The sequence below is a fragment of the Anabrus simplex genome, chromosome 6 (assembly GCF_040414725.1).
Source record: "Anabrus simplex isolate iqAnaSimp1 chromosome 6, ASM4041472v1, whole genome shotgun sequence".
NCBI classification, from domain to species: domain Eukaryota; kingdom Metazoa; phylum Arthropoda; class Insecta; order Orthoptera; family Tettigoniidae; genus Anabrus; species Anabrus simplex.
Window position 1 is genome coordinate 139313018 of NC_090270.1, and position 18948 is coordinate 139331965.

Here is an 18948-nt window from a genome sequence, read left to right on the forward strand (position 1 = left end):
TGAACATTAAAAATTCATACAATGTCAATCTTTCAGTTTGTGGATATTGACCCCATTCTACTTCTTACAATGAATACAAATCTATTTCATGTAGTGGATGGTATGATATGTTCACACTAGGCAGGTTTCTATTATATTCAAGTTTGGTAACATTAAACTGTAGAATTTCTACTCTGCGTGAATTACTCATCATTACAACAAACACGTTGATTTGATTTTAAAAAATTTAATTTCTCTGTAACTAAAATGAAGTACAATTTATTTGGTGGTACTATTATTTTGTACAGCATAACATGGAAAAAGTAATGGAAAGAACAAAAATTCACTAAAATCTATACCATTACTATCATTAACAATAGTCACATAACCACCACTGTCACAATCATCTATAAAAGAACATGAACCTCAACAACCACTATGTTTCACAGTTGTATGGGTCAACGCATGTTTAGTCAATGAGGAACGATGAGAATATTTTCTAGAACACTGAGTACAAGCATATGGTTTCTCTCGGGTATGTGTTGACATGTGGGTGTTTAAATTGAATCGTTGAGCAAAAGATCTGTTACACTGAACACACGTGTACGGTTTTTCCCCTGAATGCGTGATCATGTGTTTAATTAAATTAGAGCGAAGAGAAAAATTTCTGCTGCACAAAGAACAAGAGTGGGGCTTGAGACCAGTATGGGTTAACATATGCCGAGTCACATGTGTACGATGAGAAAAACTTCGATGGCACTGTGGGCAGGAATACGGCTTCTCACCAGTGTGTGTGTACGTATGTGATTTCAAACCCGACCGCTGGGAGAATCGCCGGCCACACACATTGCAAACAAAGGGTCTCTCACACCAAGGAATGATATTTACTCTTCTGCCACTGTGTCCAAAGTGCTCCAGCTTGTTTCCACCACTCAGAATTTCATTCAACCTGAAAAATAGCACCATATTAATTTATTACAACAATAAAGTAAAAGTTTTGTTGTTCAGTACAGTTTCATTCAAAAGAACATAAAATATTTCTTTCAACCAATAATAATAATGAAGAAGAAGAAGAACAACAACAACAACAATGGTATGTGGCTTCCAGAGAAGGCGTGGTGCAGGTCTCTCGAGTTGACACCCATGGACAACCTACATATCCGTGAGGATGGGGGCCTACCAACGATAAAAACTAATGTTGAAGACAATGCAAACACCCAGTCCCCAAACCAGTGGAATTAACCAATGAAGGTTAAAATCCTCAATCTGGATAGGAATCAAACCCCGGATACACTGGACCAAAGCCTGGCATGCTAACCAGTTAGCGACGGAGCTGGACAATCTTCTTTCTGATTGTGCTCATTACCAGTTCCATTTTCTTGTAGACTATTTCATTAGAAGCTAGTCTCCAGTGTCCATTTTCTTGGTAGTTTTTATTTATGCATGCTCTGATTATTATTCCTTCAATCCCAAGTATTCTATTTCTACACTGTTAGTTGGTCTGAAAAGGTTTCATATGCATATGTTATTTCTGGTTGTGTAACTGTTTTATAATGTTTTAATTTTGTGGCTATTAAGAAGTCTTTTTTCTTGTACGTGTTCTTGATGATATACTGTGCTCTGATCAGTTTATTTATTCTATTATGTCAGCTTTTTGTTGAGGTCATATGTCATCACTTCTCCTAAATATTTAAATTTGCCAATGATTTTGATTTCCTGCTCCTTTATTGTGAATTTACTGTATTTATGAGCGGTGGACGAGTTAACATGATTTTTTGTCTTTTTGAAAGTTAATCTGAGGATGATTTTCTGTGCTGTTTTCTGTAGGGATTTAACATTTCTGGCTTCCTGAATGTTGTTGGACAGGAAAGCAAGGCCGTCAGCGAATCCCAGGCAGTTCAAATGTATTTTACCTTTAGATCTTTCAATTTTGACACTATTCAGCTTAACCTTTTACCATTATCTCATAATATATTCCAAGGCAAAGTTGAACAGCAGTGGTGACAGGCAATCTCCCTGTTGTAAACCTGTTTTTATGAGGAATGGCTTAGAAAATTCTCCTCTGAACTTGACTTTAGATTTTGTGTTGGTTTAGGCAAGTTCTATAAATTTGATTAAATTTGGGTGGAGTCCAAAATTTCTTAATACTTTCAATATTGAAGGTCTATGGAAACAGTCACATGCCTTTTTAAAGTCTAGAAAGGTCTAGAGGCTTGTTTTGTTTCCTGTAATATGCCATGACTAATTTTAAGTGATAATATGTCCTGTGGAGCTTCTCCATGGTCTGAAGCCTCCCTATTTTGCACAACATTCCTGAGCACCAAGCCTCCGTAGCTCAGGCAGCAGCGCACCGGCCTCTCACCGCTGGATACTGTGGTTCAAATCCCGGTCATTCCATGTGAAATTTGTGCTGGACAAAGTGGAGATAGGACAGGTTTTTCTCTGGGTACTCCAGTTTTCCCTGTCATCTTTCATTCCAGCAACAATCTCCAATATTATTTCATTTCATTAATCATTCATTAATCATTGCTCCAGAGGAGTGCGACAGGCTTCGGCAACCGGCACTTTTCCTATCCTCGCCGCTAGATGGGGGCTTCATTCATTCCATTTCTGAACTGGTCAAATGACTGGAAACAGGCTGTGGATTTTCATTCTTGGGCACCGCAAAACTGCATCATGTTCAATACCCCATCAAGCTGCAGAGTGGTCACTACAAAACATTGCAGGTAACAGAGCTGGTGGTTGTTGTTAATAATAATAATAATAATAATAATAATAATAATAATAATAATAATAATAATAATAATAATAATAATAATAATAATAATAAGATGACGAAGGAAAGATAAACAAAGAAACAAGGTGATGAAAAAATTGAGAAAACCAATTGAGATAATAATTCAGACACATTAAAAACACGCAAATAAATCAATAATGCCAAAAGAACCTATGGAAATACAAATGAGAGGAACAATGGGCAGAAAAGGGTTCAGATTAAGGTGAATGGACTTGGTTATGAACAACATGAAGTATCATGATGTGCACTGTAACAGGTTGAGGGATGAGGAGTACTGTAGATATAAGAGATGAGGGAAACCATATCTGCTCTAACCTAGTTGCATCTGGATAAGGAGAAATGATGATGATGATGATGACGACGACGAGGACTGGCTGCCCTTTCTTCATCAGATACGGCATATTGTTTATGCTTCAAAATTTTTAGTTTAAGTCTTATATGTTTGTTCTTCAGAATCCTTTTCTCTTTTCTATTTGCAATTTGTTGTGTTGTAAAATTCAACTCTTCTAAATCATCTTGGACATCTTTGAACCAATTATTTTTTGTTTTACTTTTCCAAACGTAGTTAAATATTTGTTTCAATAACCTGGTTTCATCTAATCTTGATATATGACAGAAAAAGGCAATTCTCCTTTTTCTGACTGTGTGTATTATTGACTCACTTTCCTGGTATACCACTGCATTATTTATTTATGACTAAGCATACTATACAAGTCTTTGTGTCCATATTTCTATACATAAATTTAGCTATTAAAAAAACTGACAATAAATTGCCATTCACAGCAAGATTGATCCAAAAACAATTTCAATTAATAAGGATAGTATAAATATTTTGTAGAATATAAAGGGAGCTTTTCCGTACCTATAAGGCAACCTTCTGACCTAACTGTTTTGCAAACCAAAACTTATAAAGAAGTCAAGAGTGCATTTTTGGAATGATGCCTCAACACTCTGTGACGTTCTTGAGGTCATGGAAGGTCTTAAAACAGTTTGTTGTTGGCTCATAGGTGTCCTCCTTCTCTCAACTGACTGCCACTGGCTGATTTTTGTCAGATTCAAACCATACAGTGGGATCAATAATAAATCTGATCTAGTTTTACTGTTGATTGCTATGATATTAAGTCTGCATTTACTTTGATTTTCTGCAACACAGTGGACTTCTTCGTTCACTTCATAGCTCTTCTCAGCCAGGACTGACGCTATCTTGCTCCTGATCAGATGGTGTCTGGTATTTCGCAGGAGTTCATCATGTTACCAGGAGCCAAGGACATGCACTAAAGATTCAGTCAACTGTCGGTTATCCGGATACAGACTAATGGGTTTACGGATTAACTGTGTAACCACTCCTTGTGAAAGCCTGCCCAAAACTTTCTTTAGTTCAGTAAAACAATAAGACACTTTTGTCACAGATGTTGCAATATTCTGCATACTTGTGAACTGAATTTAGACTCCATAAACACCACCGTCCACCATACGCAACGTAACGCTGCATATGTTCCAAGTCACTTTCAACCTAGTCTGTTGTAGAACCTCATAGTGAACACAACGTGAATTATAGTTAGTGAGTTAGTGAAAATTCTTGTTGTTTGAGGCATCAATCCATAGACTGGTTTGATGCAGCCCTCCATGCCATCCTATCCTATGCTAACCTTTTCATTTCTATGTAACTACTGCATAATACATCTGCTCTAATCTGCTCATCATATTCATACCTTGGTCTACCTTTACAGTTCTTACTGCCTACACTTCCCTCAAAAACCAACTGCACAAATCCTGGGTGTCTTAAGATGTGTCCTAGCATTTTATCTCTTCTTGTGGTCAAATTTAGCCAAATCAATCTCCTCTCACCAATCCGATTCAGTATCTCTTCATTTGTGATTCGATCTATCCATCTCACCTTCAGCATTCTTCTGTAACACCACATTTCAAAAGCTTCTATTCACTTTCTTTCTGAGCTAGTTATTGTCCATGTTTCATTTCCATACAATGGCACGCTCCAGACAAAACTCTTCAAAAACATCTTTCTAATTCCTATATGAATGTTTGAAGTGAACAAATTTCTTTTCTTATTTGCTTGTGCTAGTCTGCATTTTATGTCTACCTTACTTCTGCCATTGTTAGTTATTTTACTACTGAAGTAACAATATTCATCTACTTCTTTTAAGACTTAATTTCCGAATCTAATATTTCCTGCATCATCTGACTTTGTTCGACTGCACTCCATTTCTTTTGTTTTGAACTTGTTTTCATAAAGTCATCAATTCCAGGTGCCTTGTTCCTATTTAGGTCTCTCACACCTCTGTCAAATTCTGACCTCAAATGTGGGTCTCCCATTTCATCAGCATCAACAGCCTCTTCTTGTTACAGAACCATACCATCTATGTCTTTACTTTGATACAACTGTTGGATACGTTCCTGCCATCTTTCTGCCTTGTCTACTTTCCCTAGAAGTGGTTTTTCAATCTGAGCTCTTAATATTCATACACCTGGTTTTCCTTCCTCCAAAAGTTTCCTTGATTTTCTTGTATGCAGCATCTAACTTTCCTAGGATCATACAACCTTCAACATCCTTGCACCTCTTCTTCAGCCATTTTTCCTTAGCTGTCCTGCACTTTCTATCCACTTCATTCTTTAATCGCCTGTATTCTTTTCTGCCCTCTTCATTTTTTGGATTCTTGTACTTTCATTATTCATCAATCAGGTCTAGTATCTCCTGAGTTATCCACTGATTCTTAGTTGATCTTTCCTATTTTCCCAACATTTCTTCAGCAGCCCTAGAGACCTCATTCTTCACGACTGTCCATTCTTCCTCTATTGTGTTTCCTTCAGCCCTTTCATTTAGTCCTTGTGCAACATGTTTCTTAAAACAGTCCCTCACACTCTTTCCTTTCAATTTTTTTTAGATCTCAACTACTTGCGTTCCTTCCTTTCTCCAACTTTTTCAACTTCAGATGACATTTCATGAACAACAAATTGTGGTCAGAATCCACGTCTGCTCCTGGGAAAGTTTTGCAATCCAGTACCTGGTATCTGAATCTTTGCCGAAACATAATGAAGTCTATTTGATACCTTCCAGTGTCCCCAGGTCTCGTCCACGTAAACAGCTGTTTGTGGTGTTTGAAGCAAGTATTAGCAAGGACTAAATTATGATCGGTGCAAATTCAACCAGCCGACTTCCTCTTTCATTCCTTTGTCCCAATCTGAATTCTCCTACTGTATTACTTTCTCTTCGTTAGCCTACCAATGCATTCCAGTCTCCCATCACAATTAGATTCTCATTACCTTTTACATATTGTATTCAATCTTCTACCTCTTCATATATTCTTTTGATTTCTTCATCATCTGCTGAACTAGTAGGCATATAGACCTGCACTATTGTGGTGGGCACTGGTTTGGTATTTCTTGACAACAATGATCCTTTCACTATGCTGGTCATAGTAGCTTACCCGCTGCCCTATTTTCTTATTCATTATTAAACCTACTCCTGCATTTCCCCTGTCTCATTTTGTACTGATAATTCTGTAGTAACCAGACAAAAAATCCTGCTCTTCCTGCCAACATACTTGATTTATACCAACTACATGTAACTTTAGTCTATGCATCTCCATTTTCAAATTCTCTAACCTACCACAACGATTCAAACTTCTAACATTCCACGCTCCAACTCGCAGAATGTCAGCATCCATCTTTCTGATGATTGCCCTCCCTCATGTAGTCCCCACCCGGAGATCCGAATGGGGGACTATTTTACCTCCAGAATATTTTACCTGGGAGGAAGCCATCATAAGGACATCATTCATACAGAGGGAGCTGCATGTCCTCGGGAGTTAGTTACGGCTGTAATTTCCTGTTGCTTTCAGCCGTGTAGCAGCATCAACACAGCTAAGCCATGTTGAGTATTATTACAAGGCCATATAAGACAATCATCCAGACTGCCACCCTTACAACTTCCGAAAGGCTGCTAGCCCCCCTTCGATGAACCATTTGTTAATCTGGTCTCTCAACAGATACCCATCCGATTTGATTGCATCTGCAGCTCGGCTATCTGCTTCACTGGGACACGGAAGCCTCCCCACCGCAGCAAGGTACATGGTTTGCAGGGGAGGGTTATAAGCTATAAATTTTATTTTTGTTCCGTACTGAAGTGCAATTATAAGAATAAATTGACAAGAGGGGTCCACCTTTTCAATATAATATATCAAGTAAATGATATTACATAAGTCTTGAGACTAGTTTCAGCCACTTAGTGGCCATCTTCAGCCAAATATAAATTAAACAGAGTATGTGATAAGTAAAAAATATGTTTAACACCTTAGACACCACTTCTCCCCTCCCCTCCTTCCCCTTCCCTTCCCCTAGGCTCCCTATATCCACCTTTGTTTGCATTGCCTGCTTCCAACAACAAGTCAGTGCTTGTTCCCTACCCACTCCTTTGTTACCGTACATGGCCTGCCTGCTTCCTCCAGCAAGTCAGTGCTTATTCTACATCAGACATTAGAGATTTACTTCTTTGCCTGAGATCCTAAGTGAACATTAAGACATCAGATCATGACAAGAAGATCATAACCATAAATTTTGTTATTATATGTAATTTAATGTTATAATTATTCCTGCAACATTGTCTTTGTCTGTTATACATATGTTTTAGTCATCACGTACTCCGTTTAATTTTTATTTGGCTGAAGATGGCCACTAATTTGCTGAAACTAGTCCTAAGACTTATGTAACATCATTTACTTGATATATTGTATAGAAAAGGGGAGGGTTAGTGAACAGAACTAAAACGTAAAAGAAAAGTTCTTAATATTCAACAAAAACTGAAAATAAGTAAGCAATTAAAAAAAAGACAATGTTAAACAACTAGCACTACAATACCAAACAGGGAAGCAAACAGCTGCAAACTGAAAAAGAAGAATGAATTAATTTCGTTCACTTCATCTTCCAATTCAAATGGGAGGAAACACAAGAAAACAATGAAGAATTGACGTATAATTATTTGAATATGACAATGGTCATCCTCCTCCTTTCCCCTTATCCAGCCCCTGTTGGGTCGGGTCATTTATGGCACTTCTCCACCTTCCTCTCTCCTTCCACCATTCCTCTATCATCATTTTGTCCCAATCCAGGTCTCCTTTTCTTGCACTCCTCTTTACTGAATCTAAGTCTTCCTCTCGCTCTCTTTCCCTCAAATTTCACCTCCATAATCTGTTTTAGTATGTCCTCCTCCTCCATCCTTTGGTTTAATCATTAAAGGGAACAACAGGGTTTCCCAGTATAAGCAATAATCTGTGCTAAATAAGACAAACATTACTTTGAATCTCTTTGTTTGGGAGGCAGTTTCAATGTATCTCCTGGCTGGCTGAAACAGCGAGCTGGAATTCATTAAATAAGCTTGCAAGCAGACTAATTATCTGGAGATGAGACTGCAGCTAAAGAATTTTGCAATGAATCTGAACAGATTATACAAACAGAAGGCTTGTTACTGGAGCATATATCAATGGTGATGAAACTGGCCTATAATGGAAATGCTTACTTATAAGAACAGTTTATAACCTCTTTTAGTGAGTAATTCTACTGCTGAAGGGCATTTTCATTGATTAATTTCTTTTAAATAACCCTCATTTTTATCATGTTTACTGTATGACTAATTTCATATTAACAAAATTTTTATTTATTCAGGGGGTGGCTACCATCTATTACCACAGATAATCAAACATTGACTGTATTACAGAACAATCTCTTTAAATAAGAGAAGGGAGAAAACTAATAGGATTATATACAGCCTATACAGGAGAGGATACTTGGGGGAAATCCATGAGAGGCTTCAGCTTGAAAATAATTATATTCACAGGGCTGATTACAAGTACAATAAAATTAGACAGGATTTTAGCAGAAATGATTGGGGTAAATTTTCATTGATTGGGAAGGGCATGAAGGAGTGGAACAGTTTACCTGGGGAAATGTTTGACTCTTTTCCAAAATTTGTACAGATATTCAAGTAAAGAATAAACTGCAACAGAGAAAAGAAATGTTAGAGGGCATTTGATCTGTGTAGATTATTGTAAATAAAGAATTTTTGTGAATAAATTAATTCCATCCCCTTGTCTATGGAGACTGGACAGCTGAAGTAGGGGACTGCCTGTAGGGGTAAAGTCCAGTGGGGACTTCGAGAGCCCTGGAACCACTACAGTAGCTGTGAAGGCCCTTCACAAACTCTGAAAAGCAGTGGCAAAATGGGCTCTGGTTAAGACGCAGCAGGTCATTATGCAAGTTAGGTACCAAAATGGGTTTAAAAAAAAGCAATGTACAATTAATCTTATAGCAATTGTTTAGTTTTTTTTTTTTTAAGTGATCACACATACAGTATATGAGTTGATTATGTATCTAAGTTACAGATGATATTATGAGTAGAATTTTGTAAATAATATAAATTTATTAAGGATGAGCTGTGTGTTTAATAGAAAAATTGTTGATGTAAATTGTATAATAGTATTTTAGGAAAAATGTCTTCTTTTCTTTTTAATTTAAAATTTAGTTGTTGAGAATGATGTATTTTTGTGTATCATTTGCCACTGAGGTAGACACCTCACTTGCAAATAAAGTATTTTGATTTGAATCACAAGTACATTTCTCACACTCCATAAATTGGTAAAGAAACTTACTGGTTTTTATTTGGCTTAGAACCAGTGCTCTTGTCACCAGCTGGCTGCTTTCCTATTGGCTGTTCAAAACTGACCTACAGAAAAGACAACAGCAAATTAGGGAAGAAAGCAAACAGCTACAATATCATCACTTTTGGAAAAGAAGGACTCTCCCACCAGTTAAACATGAATTAGAGAAACTTAACATATATTGTTTTGAGACAACATAATACTGTAACCATTAGGTACCTAAGGCTCACCAGTTTAATGCAATCTCTAGTCTCAGGATGTTAACTTATCTAAGTCAGAGCTCATTCCAAGAGAGTTAAAAGAGTACTACAGAGAAAGCACCATACCAGTACGTTTCCATCTCTGCATCAGCTAAATATCTGTCAATGCCCAAAGTCACGGCTCCTACATTTTTTCTTATTTAAGAATTACGTCTGAAGCACAGTAGAAGCAGGAGAAGATGAAGAAGAGAACCCCATGTCAGCTGTGTAAACTTAGTATATATTTGTAACATTATATTAGATAAAACACTTCCTTGAACTGAAATAATAATACAGTATTCATTCTGGCGAAAGAAGAATTTGTAAGCCACGAAAAAGTTAAAGATGACAAACATGAAATTCTAGGGGTAAGGCTCATCTCTAAAGATAATAGGCAACTTGATGTTTTTGGAGTGTACAGACCAGGAAAGGGTAATGCAGATGCTGATTCAAAATTATTTGATAAGATAATCAGCTAAGTGGGAAATGATAAGGAAAGGAACGTGATTGTAGCGGGTGATCTCAATTTACCAAATGTCAATAGGGAAGGTAATGCGAACGACAGGAAGCATGACCAACAAATGGAAAATAAGTCAATATGGGAAGGAGAGACAATTCAGAAAGTGATGGAACCAACTAGAGGGAAGAATATTCTGGATGTGGGGCTGGTAAAACCACATGAGCTCTATATAGAAACTGAAGTAATAGATGGTATTAGTGATCACGAAGCTGTTTTTGTGGTAATTAAAAATAAATGTGAAAGAAAGGAAGATATTAAAATTAGGACTATTAGGCAGTACCATATGGCTGATAAAACAGGCATGAGGGAGTTTTTAATAAGTAACTATGAGCAGTGGAAAACGGTAAACAAAAATGTAAACAGACTGTGGGATGGGTTTAAAGCAATTGTTGAGGAATTTGAAAATAGGTTTGTACCTTTAAAGGTGGTAAGGAATGGTAAAGCTTCACTATATTATAACAGGGAAATAAAGAGACTAAGAAGGAGGTGCAGGTTGGAAAGAAAGTCAGAAATGGCTGTGGAAGTAAGGAGAAATTGAAGGAACTTACTAGGAAATTGAATCTAGCAAAGAAGGCAGCTAAGGATAATGTTGTATGTCCGGCGCTCCCTTCTCGCTCCGCCAGCCAGCTACACGCGCGCCAAGTGTCATTCTTCTAGCCTCGACGCGCAGCCCTCAGTGCGCGTGCCTGAACCATCGTGTGTGTACTATAAAGAGGAACTCCCAGCCTGTCCAGATGCCCACTTGCCCCGGTGTCCAGCTACAGAATACACCCTACGTCGAGCACGGAGGCTACTCCTCTTGAAAATGTGCTTCGGCCAGGTGGACTGAATTTCTGGCAGTACGAGGTCTCACCTCTGGTCACCGCTCCTCTTTCCCATTCCGCTGCCCATATCCAGTCGTACTATTACATACCGTAATATTTCCCTAATTAATGCAAGCTCCCTTGGTTTCGCCAAGTAAGAATTCTTCCAACATTGAACTTGCTTTTATGAACTCAGCAAGGAAGGACTTTCCAAAACATTTATGTCAGTACTTCGGATAGTTTTCGACTATCGACTTTTCATATCAAGGACTATCTTTTCGAGATAGAAGTGGATGTAAATACTGTAAACTTGTATATAGTGTACAGAAGATAGACTCTTTCTCAAGATTCTTAATTCATTTTGCTTCAAGTTAAATTTCAATTTTATTTGTGTAAATAGTGTATTTTGCATTTGAAGCGAATAATAAAGTTGTGTTTTGTAAATCTCAACCTTGGTTACAACAGATAACATGATGGCAAGCATAATTGGCAGCCATACAAATTTTAGTGAAAAATGGAAGAGTGTGTATAGGTACTTTAAGGCAGAAACAGGTTCCATAAAGGACATTCCAGGAATCATTAATGAACAAGGGGAGTGTGTATGCGAGGATCTTCAAAAGGCAGAAGTATTCACTCAGCAGTATGTAAAGATTGTTGGTTACAAGGATAATGTCCAGATAGAGGAGGTGACTAATACTAAAGTATTAAAATTTACCTATGGCAGCAATGACATTTACAGTAAGACACAAAAGTTGAAAACTAGAAAAGCAGCTGGAATTGATAAATATGATTGTAAATAACGGGTACAGAGATCTGCACATGGTTATGAGAGTGTTTAGGGGTTGTAGCAAGGATGTAAAGGAGAGTGCATATTTGTCTCTGGTGAGACCCCAACTAGAGTATGGTTGCAGTGTATGGGACCCTCACGAGGATTACTTGATTCAGGAACTGGAAAAAATCCAAAGGAAAGCAGGTCGATTTGTTCAGGGCGATTTCCGACAAAAGAGTAGCATTACAAAAATGTTGCAAAGTGTGGGCTGGGAAGATTGGGAGAAAGGAGATAAGTTATTCCCTCCATGGGAACTTAGAATTTCCATTTGGAATTGCTAGGCAGGCATTAATTCCATTGTGGAGCCTTATCTCCCGTATGCAGTTATCAGACTGTGCCTCATAAAAGGCTTGTGATAAGTTCACCTGCATACACCCCAGCATCAGTGGGTAGGGTCTGACACATCCCACTCTGAAGAGTCTAGTGTCAGACCTAAGACAAAATGCTGGTTAATAGAGCAAACGCCTGAAAAGCCATACATCTAATTTTTGATCTGATGAATGGTATGTTCCGAGCTGTCAGTGGAGAGATGGCGTGGGAGGACATCAGTAGACGAATAAGTTTGAGTGGTGTTTTTAAAAGTAGGAAAGATCACAATATGAAGATAAAGTTGGAATTCAAGAGGACAAATTGGGGCAAATATTTGTTTATAGGAAGAGCAGTTAGGGATTGGAATAACTTACCAAGGGAGATGTTCAATAAATTTCCAATTTCTTTGCAATCATTTAAGAAAAGGCTAAGAAAACAACAGATACGGAATCTGCCACCTGGGTGACTGCCCTAAATGCAGATCAGTAGTGACTGAATGATTGATTGATTGATTGATTGATTGATTGATCTCTCTTAATTTAACACTAATGGGATAAAGATGACAGAAGTAGGCTTTGAGTGAAACTGATGTGTGATGGTAACCTTTCCTGAGACGCGGTGATAACAAAGGAATCCATTTCATCATCTGTGTCTGGGAACACTTATTTAAGATTTCTTCTACCCACCCTGAATTGGGAAGGGCCTAGAAAATATGGGCTAAATATCAGTATTCACATTTGAGCTCAGCAGGGAAAATAGACCCAGTAGTCACCCTGATTTGAGGTCGTTAACTTCATAACTGAAACCCATGGATCGATCGATCGATCGATCAATCAATCAATCAACCAATCAAAAATCAATCAATCACTACTGATCTGCATTTAGGTCAGTTGCCCAAGTGGTAGATTCCCTATCTGTGGTCCTAACATTTTCTTAAATGATTTCAAAGAAATTGGAAATTTATTGAACATCTCGCTTGGTAAGTTATTCCAATCCCTAACACCTCTTCCTATAAACAAATATTTGCCCCCATTTGTCCTCTTGAATTCCAAATTTATCTTCATATTGTGATTTTTCCTACTTTTAAAGACACCACTCAAACTTATCCGTCTACTAAAGTCATTACACGCCATCTCTCCACTGACAGTTCGGAACATACCACTTAGTCAAGCAGCTCGCCTCCTTTCTCCCAATTCTTCCCAGCTCAAATTTTGCAACATTTTTGCAACGCTACTCTTTTGTCGGAAATCACCCAGAACAAATCAAGCTGCTTTTCTTTGGATTTTTTCCAGTTCTTGAATCAAGTAATCCTGGTGAGGGTCCCATACACTGCAACCATACTCTAGTTGGGATCTTACCAGAGCCTTATATGCCCTCTAATTTACATCCTTACTGCAACCCCTAAATACCCTCTTAACCGTGTGCAGAGATTGGTACCCTTTATTTACAATCATGTTTATGTGATTACCCCAATGAAGATCTTTCCTTATATTAACACCTAGGTACTTACAGTGATCCCCATGAGGAACTGACACCCCATCAACACAGTAATTAAAACTGAGAGGACTTTTCCTATTTGTGAAACTCACAACCTGATTTTAAACCCCATGTGTCATCATACCATTGCCTGCTGTCCATCTCACAACATTATCAAGGTCATTTTGCAATTGCTCACAATCTTGCAACTTATTTATTACTCTATACAGAATAACATCATCTGCAAAAAGCCTTATCTCTGATTCCACTTCTTTACTCATATCATTTATATAATATAAGAAAACATAAAGGTCCAATAATACTGCCAGGAAGAATTCCCCTCCTGCACATCTTGACCACTGTACCACAACTGGGACAAAATCTGTGGACTTTAGTCAATCCTCAAATGTGGCAACAATGGCTCAAAGGATTCTGATTTTTGGGTTCATGGTAAGAGCAGTGCTAAGGGTAATGCAAGGTAGTGTGCTTTGTTGTGGACGAGGCCTACATCCAAGTCGATTTTGTTAGCTAGATACGCAATGCACGACCAGAAGTTTTTATCGCATTAAAAAATTATGTAATGGAGTGCCAAGATTTTTGCTGTATCTTCAAAAATTGCTCACCGGCCAGGACTGAACCCACTAAATTGGGTACGACACTATAGGTCTGAACTACCAGGGCAGTGTGTCTTGTGCAATTATAACAAAAACAAATAGCACATAGAACAAAGTTTTCATCTCAAAATCACAAGAATCATGGATGGTGCCTTTGTCAGTCCACATGCAACCATAAGTCTATCTGGTGAAAAATTTTAACTGGGAAATACAGCAAATGTTACATTTTAGATAACAAATGCACAGAACTGATCAGTGAACACATTATGAATAGAGTCATATATTAATCATATAAATTAAATAGTAAAAAAAAACTCACCCTCTTTACGCCCGTGACAGGATCCTCGTCTGGATTTTCACTGGTTGTATCATCATCATCATCATCATCATTATCTCCAAAGTCCTACCAAATATTAACTGAAAGTCAATATCTCTAATTATTCCAAAATTATAAATATTTTTATAAAAGTCCTACATTACAAACAGAGATAAAGAGTGATTTATATCTCCTCTAAGTTTAAAACTGCAACTACAACTAAGTTTAAAAGTACGCAAAATTTGATACTCTGATATTCAATGAGAGTAACCACAATAATCTTCTAAAATTATAAAAAAACTCATGGTACATATGTGCTTCACTGCTCATATTAATCACAATTAGTTTTAAGAAAAAAGTTTATCCAATGAAATGAACCATGTGCATTTTTCAAATTAAAGGATCAAAATACTTTCAGAAAGATATGTAGCTGATATATATTAGTTCTTTCTTGAATAAAATTTAAGGGTCTATGCATATGCACCTAGGTTATTTTAACTAATAATAATAATAATAATAATAATAATATGGCCTCAGCTATCATGTGCAAATATTTTAAATTTAACATCATCCAAACTGTGTGCTCTAAAATTTTGATGTTCCGTTTTATTTCACCAGATGACAGAGAAACAACGGCAACCCAAGGCCGAGTTTTTTTATTAATTTTGTCAGGTGAACACGAAATGTATCACTAGAGACCTTTCACATACCAATATCATATGACAAGTAGTGTCGAACAGACTTTTATCTCCCCTTCAAAAAGTTAACTACGTCTGCCAGGTTTGAATCCATGATCTTGGAATCCAGAGGCCAGTACTCTGCCACTGATTAGCAGAAGGATATTGATATCTATTGATCTAGACAGTAACGACCCCACAATTAACTCTGATTAATGATGTTTCATGTTATACTGTGTTTGTTGCATGCCCCCATTGGCAAAGGTCGATAAATGGGATCACTTCAAAGGAGCTTCATTTATTAGCACATTTATTCTTTATTAGGCTGGGTGATTTCCAACAAGAGAGTAGTGTTCCGAAAATGATTAAAACTTTGGGCTGGAAAGACTTGGGAGTAAGGAGACGAGATGTTCTCCTAAGTGGGATGTGAAGAATTTAAAGGTGGGATGTTCCAAGTTGTCAACAGAGAAGTGGTGTGGAATGACATTAGTAGATGAATACGGTTGAGTGGAGCTTTTAAAGGTAGAAAAGATCACAATAGGCTATGAAGATAAAGCTGGAATTCAAGAGGACAAATTAGGGCAAGTATTCATTTATAGGAAGAGGAATTAGGGAATGGGTAATTTATCAAGAGAAGTGTTCAATAAATTTCCAAGTACTCTGAAATCATTAATGAAAAGACTAGGAAAACAACTGCTAGGGAATCTGAAACCTGGGCAACAGTCCTAAATGCAGATCAATGATGACATTGATTGATTGTCCTTTCCTTCTTGAAATCTTTAAAATTTCCCTCAACACTTTCTTAAGGTTTAATGGACTTGCAACAATCTGTTAAACCCACAAGAAGCTAAAAAGAAAAATAGTTTCCTACAGTGTTAAAAAAAATGTTTATGCCTGTGTGGATAAAATGTTCTGCAACTGAGCCCAATTTCAAACTCCCACTAACTCATCCCACTTAGAGATTTTTGGAATTCTTTTTATGTTTCTATGGATCTTAGGGGGTATCAGGTTCTCAGGTACTAAGTTTCAAGTTTCCAGAGTTTTTTTACAATTTGTTTTACATCGCATCAACACAGATATAGATCTTATGGAGATGATGGGATAGGCCTAGGAGTGGGAAGGAAGTGGTCGTGGCTTTAATTAAGGTACAGCCCCGGCATTTGCTCATATGAAAATGGGAAACCAAGGAAAACCATCTTTAGGGCTGCCGACAGTGGCGTTCGAACTCACTATCTCCCAGATGCAAACTCACAGCTTCGCATCCCTAACTGCACGGCCAACTCGCCCAGTAGTGTCTAGAGTGCCAGGAAGTGCCTTATTAATTAATACCTACGATATATATGTTTAGCTATAACAATGCCCTTTTTGATGCTCACATAGCTACAATCTACAACGAACTGTGCTGCACTACACCTAGAATTTTAGACTATATCTAATTGCCACTTGTGAGTGGCCCCATTGAACATCTTTGGATAACTCTGCATCTTAATTTATGTATAAGTTTCAAACCATGTGTTTTATTGTAATGAGAGGTCTGTGGTTAGCAGATTTTTTTTTTTTTTTTTTTTTTGCTAGTTGCTTTACGTCGCACCGACACATATAGGTCTTATGGCGACGATTGGACAGAGAAGGAAGCGGCCATGGCCTTAATTAAGGTACAGCCCCAGCATTTGTCTGGTGTGAAAATGGGAAACCATGGAAAACCATTTTCATGGCTGCCGACAGTGGGGTTCGAACCTACTATCTCCCGAATACTGGATACTGGGCACACTTAAGCGACTGCAGCTATCGAGCTCGGTAGCAGAAAAAAATAAAAATAATTGCTGACTAAGAAATATAGAAACACAGAAAGAGTTTCAATGTAACATTTGCAATGAAAACTAAATGATGGTTTCCTTCAGGGAACTTAATTTTTGACATAACATAGAAATGTTGACAAGGTTATGAAATAGGTGTTTATAATACACATTTTTTTTTCTTTACGTCACTCCCATGATGACTGATATGTAAGGACTCTGGGACAGAATTCTTCCCAAAGAATTACAATTAGAGTACATTATACTAGGCACATCACAAAAAGTACAGATAATACATACTACAGAGTGTAGAATTTTATTAAACAATAATAGCCCTAACTGTGGGATGTTCTTTTTTAACAGATAAAAATCATTTCATAACGTGCTATTCTAAACACAAAGGTGCTTCAAAAAAATACGGTAACAGGAACATACACAGAGAAACTTCATTTTACAGGCAGATATAAGGATATACAGCAGTAGGGCATTGATATGCAATACTATTCAACATAGTCAGCATTTTTTATGATGACTGTTGTTTAAAGGGGTCCAATATCTAGGTCATCAGCCTTCACCACTTTTGTCCGAGTACTTGTTTCAATGGAACACCAAGGCAGCAATACCAACATAGAAGAAATCTGTGTTCAGTCCATGAAGCGACATCATGACAGTACGCAGAATGGTCATTTCGTAGCTGAATCGCTAATAACTTAAGTGCTTTCTCAATAGTCTGGTACTGGGTACCATGTTGGGACTGCAGGGAGGATGGTCCAGATGGTTGATTTTCTCACTAGGGGAGTGACAGTCAATTCTGCCACTTACTGTGAAACAGTGGAGCATTTGCGGATAGCAATTCGCAGAAAACAACCTGGACTTCTCACACAGGCATTGTGTTGCTGTACAACAACGCCAGACTACACGCAGACAATAGCACATGTGAATTGTTAAGGCGCTTCCAGTGGGAGGTACTGGATCATCCTCCTTACAGCCCTGACCTACCACCCAAGGATTCCATCTCTTTGGACCATTCAAGAAGTGCCTGGGATATAAGCGATTCGATAATAATATGGAAATTCAGCATGCCATCTTGAGGTAGCTTCAGGGACTGCATGCAGAATTCTTCCATCCCAGCATGTCTTAATGTGCTGTTGGAACAAATGCTTGGACAAGAACAGTGATTATGTTAAACAGCAATGTGTATCAGTGCCCTACTACTGTGTATCCTTGCATCTGCCTATAAAATAAAAGTTTCTCAGTGCAAGCTTTTCTTACCTTAGTTTTTGAAGCTTATAACTAACTCATCATTCTAGAGTAAAGCAGGTCAATAAAAGAAGGGGTCTACTCTAGAGTAAGCACCTCTATAACTAACCCTGTGTATGATATTCAAACAACCATCATGTGTTTTATTGAAATGTGTGGTCCGTGGATTTAAGAAAGTTATGCAATATACTCACTCACAGTAGGCCCTTAAGAGGATTAAAGAGCGGGTATTCACCTTTTATCTGTTAGTGGTTTAATGTTGCACTAACACATCAAAGCTTTTCTGCAATGGGAGGATGGGAAGGGCTAGGATTGGAAAGGTAGCAGCCGTGGCTTTAATTAAGGTATAACCCTGCATTTTCCTGGTGAGAAACCCTGGAAAAACATCTTCTGCGCTGCTGACGGTGGGATTCGAACCCACCATCTCCCGAATGCAAGCTCACAGCTATGCGACCCTAACACACCTTTTTATTGTATATTTCTTTCTTTACCACTGAAAAACAATATCTTTTCTGGACTGAATCAAAGCCTTGTCCTAACAAATATTCTCATAAATACCAAGTGGTCTGAAGCCATACTGATCTTCTCTCAGTGCCCCTCCTACCTTCCAGTGTTAGGAAAGATCAACTAAGAATCAACAGATACCTCAGGAGATATTAGAC

General features: G+C 37.7%; 1 protein-coding gene across 1 annotated transcript in view; it reads right to left on the reverse strand.

Annotated features, from left to right (window-relative positions):
• Positions 1 to 236: 236 nt before the first annotated feature.
• LOC136875565 (zinc finger protein 358) overlaps positions 237 to 18948 on the reverse strand; it is a 64760-nt gene continuing 46048 nt past the window's right edge. The window contains exons 4-6 of the mRNA XM_067149112.2: positions 14557 to 14640; positions 9439 to 9512; positions 237 to 928 (exon numbers count right to left, since the gene is read on the reverse strand). Coding sequence (XP_067005213.2) covers positions 406 to 928; positions 9439 to 9512; positions 14557 to 14640 — 681 coding nt within the window. The 3' untranslated portion in view covers positions 237 to 405. The remainder of the gene's footprint in view (positions 929 to 9438; positions 9513 to 14556; positions 14641 to 18948) is intronic.